Source organism: Aspergillus niger (assembly GCF_000002855.4).
Source record: "Aspergillus niger supercontig An11".
NCBI lineage: Eukaryota > Fungi > Ascomycota > Eurotiomycetes > Eurotiales > Aspergillaceae > Aspergillus > Aspergillus niger.
In genome coordinates, this window is record NT_166526.1 from 2,073,420 (window position 1) to 2,079,221 (window position 5,802).

Consider the following 5,802-nt stretch of genomic DNA (forward strand, 5'->3'; position numbering starts at 1 on the left):
GGTAGAAGCTGGCTGGGACAACTCCCCGATTTCTGACCAAGGCGCGGGTCGTTCCACTCTGGATGCTCGACCAAGTGGTACCCAACTGATCCATGGCAGCCGCAGTAGCCTGCACGTCGCTGTCATCAGCGGCCGAATCGACCAGCGATGTTGTCTCAGTTGACCCGAGTACACCTCCCGCAACAATATCAGTCGGCACCTTAGCAGCACGCAAATTCTCAGTGGAGTTCAACTGGGAAAGTTTCTTCCAGGCCGTGTCCAGTGGGCGGACGACCAGCGGTGTGGTGCTGCTGTCATCCGCTATCTCCACGGTCAAAGGGGTACCTTGAAGATCTTCCGTGGCTTCGATCACCGTCACAGTCCCCATGGCGTCGGTCTTCACAGTCACCGGAGTACCGCCTAGCACGTAGTAAAGCCCGTTGATGTAAGCCGGGGTGGATGTTTCAGCGGAAATGGCCAGAGACGCATCTCGAACGGGCATCTTATCTGTGCCAACTACCTGCACTGTGGTGGTGTAAGAGTTGAACGAGAGAGCAGGCTCAGTAGGTGCAGTAGCTGCCAAAGTGATGCGCTGAGGTCGCCATATGCTACCAGCTGTGCTGGGTTTCTGCACGATTTTCTGGATTACGCCTCCTCCCGCGGCAAAGAGGGTTCGGCCGCCATCGGCAAGGTTCACGTACGGCGAAAGTCGTTCGATTTCCGTCAGAAGAGGGACTGGAGCCGACCAAGCTCCCGGCACTGACAGCTGAGTATTGGGGCAAGTGAGGTAATAGACGACGTCGTTGCCGTTCTTGCCCCAAAGAGTGGTCACCCCATCCTGCATCATCGCGAATAGTGTATCGGTTCCGGAGAGGGAATCGTTCGTGACAAGTGCGGTGGGGGCTGTTCCCTGCTGCTGCGTTGCGGTGTCATAGAGATAGAGAGTAGCATCGCTAACCGCGTACAGTTCGGTGCCACCAAATTTATCGGAGTCGAGGTTGGCATCGCGCGCCACCGCAATAGCTGTGGGATGCATGCCACTGGGGAGGCTCAGACGGGTAGGCTCCGGGGGACCATCCCCATAAACATTTTCCAGAGGCACATACACCAGCTGCGATGACTCTCCTGCCTGACCACTGGTGTAAACTCCGTCGATGCGTTCGCCGTATATGCGGCCTACGCAGCTCTGATACCTGGTCTCCTCTACATCGACGGGGATGTCTGCCTTGACCCAGCGAGACCCCTCGGCGGCCGCCGCATTGACGACATAACGAGTGATGTCCTTGGCTGTGGCGTCGCCGCTCCCGCGCTCGGTGTCCACGATTATGTACTGCTTTTTGCTAAATACCTCGGCAAAAAGCATGCCCGTGATGGTGATGCTATCTGCTGTATTCTCTGACGAGGATAATTCGGCGTCAAAAGGGATGGGGCTCCAGATAGGCGAGCTGGTCCACGAGGGGTCAGAGCTGGAGTTGAGCAAGGAGACGAAAAGGTGATCATTTTCGTCCACTGTGGCTGCCATCATTAGGCTAATAGACCCATCGATGGCGCTTTGAGCAACATCAAAGTCACGCACGACAACGTCGGTTCGGTCTGCGAAGGCGTTCTTCAGCGTCGCGGAGGAGAGGTCGCGCACTTGCCAGCCGGTATGTGTTGTGCCACTCTGCTCCTCAAAGACATGTAAGGCTCCTGCTGTATCAAGCGCGAAGACCAGACTTAGGCCAGCCTTTGTCTGTAGAGCAGTGAACTTCCCAGTGGGCGAGACCAGGCTTCCAGCCACATAGTTTTGCATCAGCTCGCACGATGCGCTCAGCTGGTGTGAGGTAGCTTGGCTAGAGGTCAAGGCCTTGCGGGCAGGAGCAGCCTGTGTGCTTGGCTCCACATATGTGATCCCGCAAAGCAGATCCCCGTAATTGGAGAAGCGTGGTTGATTGAAGGTAAAGACCTGCGCTCCCGGAAACACAAAACTCCGCATAGGTTTAAAGGACACCTGCTGAAGCTCCTTGCTGGCGAAACCGGTAAATTTCTCCTCAAGCCCGTCAAAGACATCGTTGATGCCGGTGAAAAAGTCGAGGAAGCCACTGACGCTAGGATCAACCGAGTCGTTCGTCTGCTCGCTGCTCTCAGTGATGAGCTGCAGATTACCCGACTGATTGACAGAGAGTGAATATGTCTCGTCGAGCGTATAATCAGCGATGTTGCCGTCAGCGCCAGAGCTGTCCACCAGAACCTCGGCCCAGATTACCTCGCGCTGCACGATTCGAATGATGTTGGTACTCTCAAAGCTAACATCGCAGGTATACTTGGTCTTGACCCAGAGCTTAGAATACCACAAATCAAGATGAGCCGAATCCAGTTTCTCGCTGTTAAATTCAAGATGAATTGCTTCAGGGCTGCTGGCGTTGGTCAAGACGGTGGTTGTTTGTGGGCTGTAACCAGCAGCTAACAGGCAATAATAGGACCAATCAGCATCCAAAAAGTCCCATTGGCCGTTAACAGTGACCTTTTCCACAGCAATACACGCGGGTCGTACCATCTCCACCAGCTGGTCTTTCAGATATGCGGCAAAGGTATTCCGATTGATGGCCATGACGCCACTCTCGCTGTTAACATCTGCGGGTGCCACCCAATTCCAGGTGAAGGGCATTGTGGCTGGCTGGGTGTGGCCGTCAGTTGCGCAGAGGAAGTCCAGGGTCGATACCCTGCTATCGTTGTCGTTCAACGTGAGCTGGCGATCGAGACTGGTCAGGGTCAGCGACCCGCTGTCGGCAGTCTCAGCCGTTGCAGTTACAGCCACCAACGGTATTCCCGCGGTATCATCGGCGTAGAATTTGATGTAAGACTCGTTCAGTACCGTCTGGGCTTTCTCGCCAACACCCCCGAATGATGGGACTGTCTTGGCTTTCGCAGTCTCCAAGTCGAAGAGGAGCTGTGACAGGCTGAAGGCCGTACCGGATAAATTCTCTAACTGGTCACGGAGCTGCTGCTGTATGTTGGGATTTTGGTTAAGGTATGGGGTATCGAGACTTTTGTCCAGATCCTTCTGTACCAGGCTGACTTCTGTCTCGACATACCATGCCTCGTCTCTTGGCTGGCTCCAGACCTGCCATTGGCCCGCGCCGCCAAATCCACTGGGAGGCGAGTTCTGGATCACGTCACATTCTCGACAGTACATGTGGAATGTCATGTCATTGATACTGCTGCCAAATTCGACGACCGGTTTGGGTAAGTCCTTGGGTAGGATATCTGGTGGCAGCCCCAGCTTCATCCGGATACCCACGATGAACTTGGCCTTGGTAGTGAGGGCAGTGATGCGAGGATCATCGTAGTCGGTACCATCGGGGATGTCGAAGGGGTTAAAGCCAGACTGCTCCTTAACATCATCAAGACTGATCTCACCGACGATGTTTGCATTACTGTCTGCGTAATAGCAAATGTACATCTCTGGCAGGCTGTCACTGTCCAGGTATTCAAGCAGCCCCGAGTTGATAGATGCTTGAGTGGTGGACACGACAAAGTCATACCCATACTTGCTGGTATCTGACAGGTATGAGGCCGATGCTGGATCAGAACTCATGATGGCAATAGTACTGATGATTGAGCGTTTGAGCGACGATGATAGAAAGAGATTTTTCTGGGTTATGCCTTGCAATGATCTGAACAATTTTCTGTTTCCTGCTCAGACTTCGGGAGCGACTCCCACGACCTTTTATGTCCTTGCTACAACACCAGCAAACACATCCCCAGCTATTTCTCAGATTACTTGATCTTGCCATCACAGCTCCTTCACCTTCCAAAGAGGTCCATTAACACCAACTATCCCCTCCTTTCCGAGACACACGTCTGACCATCCCACTAGCAAACTCCTACCTGGTAGCCATAGTTGCCACTCTGGGTCGAGCTGACTCGGTATCCCTGTCAATGTACTCTTGGGCTCTGGATCCTCACCTAGGGTGAAGATCACTATTGGTCCGCTCTAATTTATATGTGGCGAGCTGCATTGGCCCGGTCCCTTGACGGCCAAAGCCCGAGGGCCGCTAATGCACGAACCCCTCAGCTGGAAAACGTTGGATTCACACTAGGCAAATTTCTGACCAAGTCGTGCGACCGATGCAACATCGATTTATAAAAAACTTACTGATTGGCCAGGTAATCAATTAACTTGAACCAGCCACTGGGCTGATGTTGATATTAACTACCCACCACGTCCTCACGATCAGCCATTCCCGCGTCATCGGATAATGGGAAGATGACCCAGTTGCCGCTTGAATTAGCTATCTGCATAAATTGTCTGCTTGGTATCGGGCAACCGTGCTGCGCGCGGATATTAATTCCGTACGGCCCGGAAGATCTAGACTGCATCACCATATATTGCTGCGGTCCATGCCATCCAAAGTCATGCACATGTCCACAACTGTTGGGTAAGTAGACTATGCAACTGGAGTACTAGTGCTTATCTTTCATACCCAGTCAAACTATCGCTATTTGCAGGAGAAAGTTACCAAAAATTGGAATCGAATTGGCCACATACTGGCAAGATGACATGCAGAATCTGGCGAATCACGTTTACCTGAGAAGCTATTATGAACGTCACCGAGCTGTCGTGACCGATATGATGCTCAACAATTCCTCTCTTGGAGTCCTGCATTAGTCGTTCCCAGGATCTCACGAGTTGCACGCCACCTTCGCGACGTCAAGTGAACATCAAGTGCTTTCCACTATCTGTGCGGCTTCTTAGCCGTTGTCGGCATCGCCACCGCCCTGTAACTGGCGCCATTATCGTAGCGAGGACCCTGGTCGACAATTTGAATCTGCTATTTGTGCTCGATTAGATTAATCAAGCGGGGTTCGAAGGGCCGGACTACCTTCTTGGTCCGATAGATGTTCCTTTTTGAGATTTGCGACATCGCTCAACTGTGTGAGTATTTATCTCTGAATATGTGAGAGTGCTATAGGTTGTCTCATAATGAGTAGCATAATAAGTCCTTCTATCATGGCCAATAGTTTGAGACATTTGGATGAGGCACACGAACCCCTCCTCAGGACATGTACTTCGTGCTTCGCTTCTATTACATCTGATCGTCCACCGTCATATCCTCAGTATACAAAGCCCTTAATCCTTTTACAATAGTCACGTGCTAACCTCCGATGGAATGTCTTATTGGTAGACAGCTGCACCCCTGAGTAACACAACAAGTTTGGGGCCTGGGCCATGACGACTGGAGAGGACAAGTGTTAGCCCAACCTGGATGTCCCGTACAATCTGTATAACAGAGGTTATAGTGCTATATTACTTATCTCCACGGTAATACAATCTTAATACTCACTTTTGGGGCTTGTGCCTTGTTCCAGATTGTCTAATAGGAAAGATTGCCCCTCTATGATAGCCAAACACCATCAACATAAAGCTTTATCAGAAAGCTCAAAACCTCAGTTTTGAAACAGACTTATGCTGCCCGACAAATATCGCTAGAAGATTTCTCTGGAAATGCACTCTCAAACGTCGCAATATTCTCTCAACCATCCCTCCTTAATCTAACATGCAGGTCCCCATGTACAAGCAAAACCATACCGTTTACATGAAGATTATAGGAGAACTTTGAGCTTTGCCAATTATTAATGTAATTTCGCTCAACTGTTGACAACTGTGCTGACCTCATACTATGCCGCGAGCCGAAACCTGTGCCTTTTCACGCAGATCAGCTCCCTAACATGAATAAGGTTACTTGGGCTGACCCGGGTGGTATGAGAAAAAAAGTACCATCTCTCCCGTGGAACTCCTAGTCAATCAAAGTAAGAAACTCTAACTTTAAGGTTCAGCAT

General features: G+C 51.3%; 1 protein-coding gene across 1 annotated transcript; it reads right to left on the reverse strand.

Moving 5' to 3' along the window:
• Window positions 1–3,860, reverse strand: An11g08770 (uncharacterized protein; the record flags this gene model as incomplete). Its single annotated transcript, XM_059750474.1, has 2 exons — window positions 1–3,569; window positions 3,850–3,860. Coding segments are annotated over 2 exons (3,580 nt in total), but the record flags the coding sequence as incomplete, so codon positions are not given.
• Between the last annotated feature and the right edge of the window lie 1,942 nt (window positions 3,861–5,802).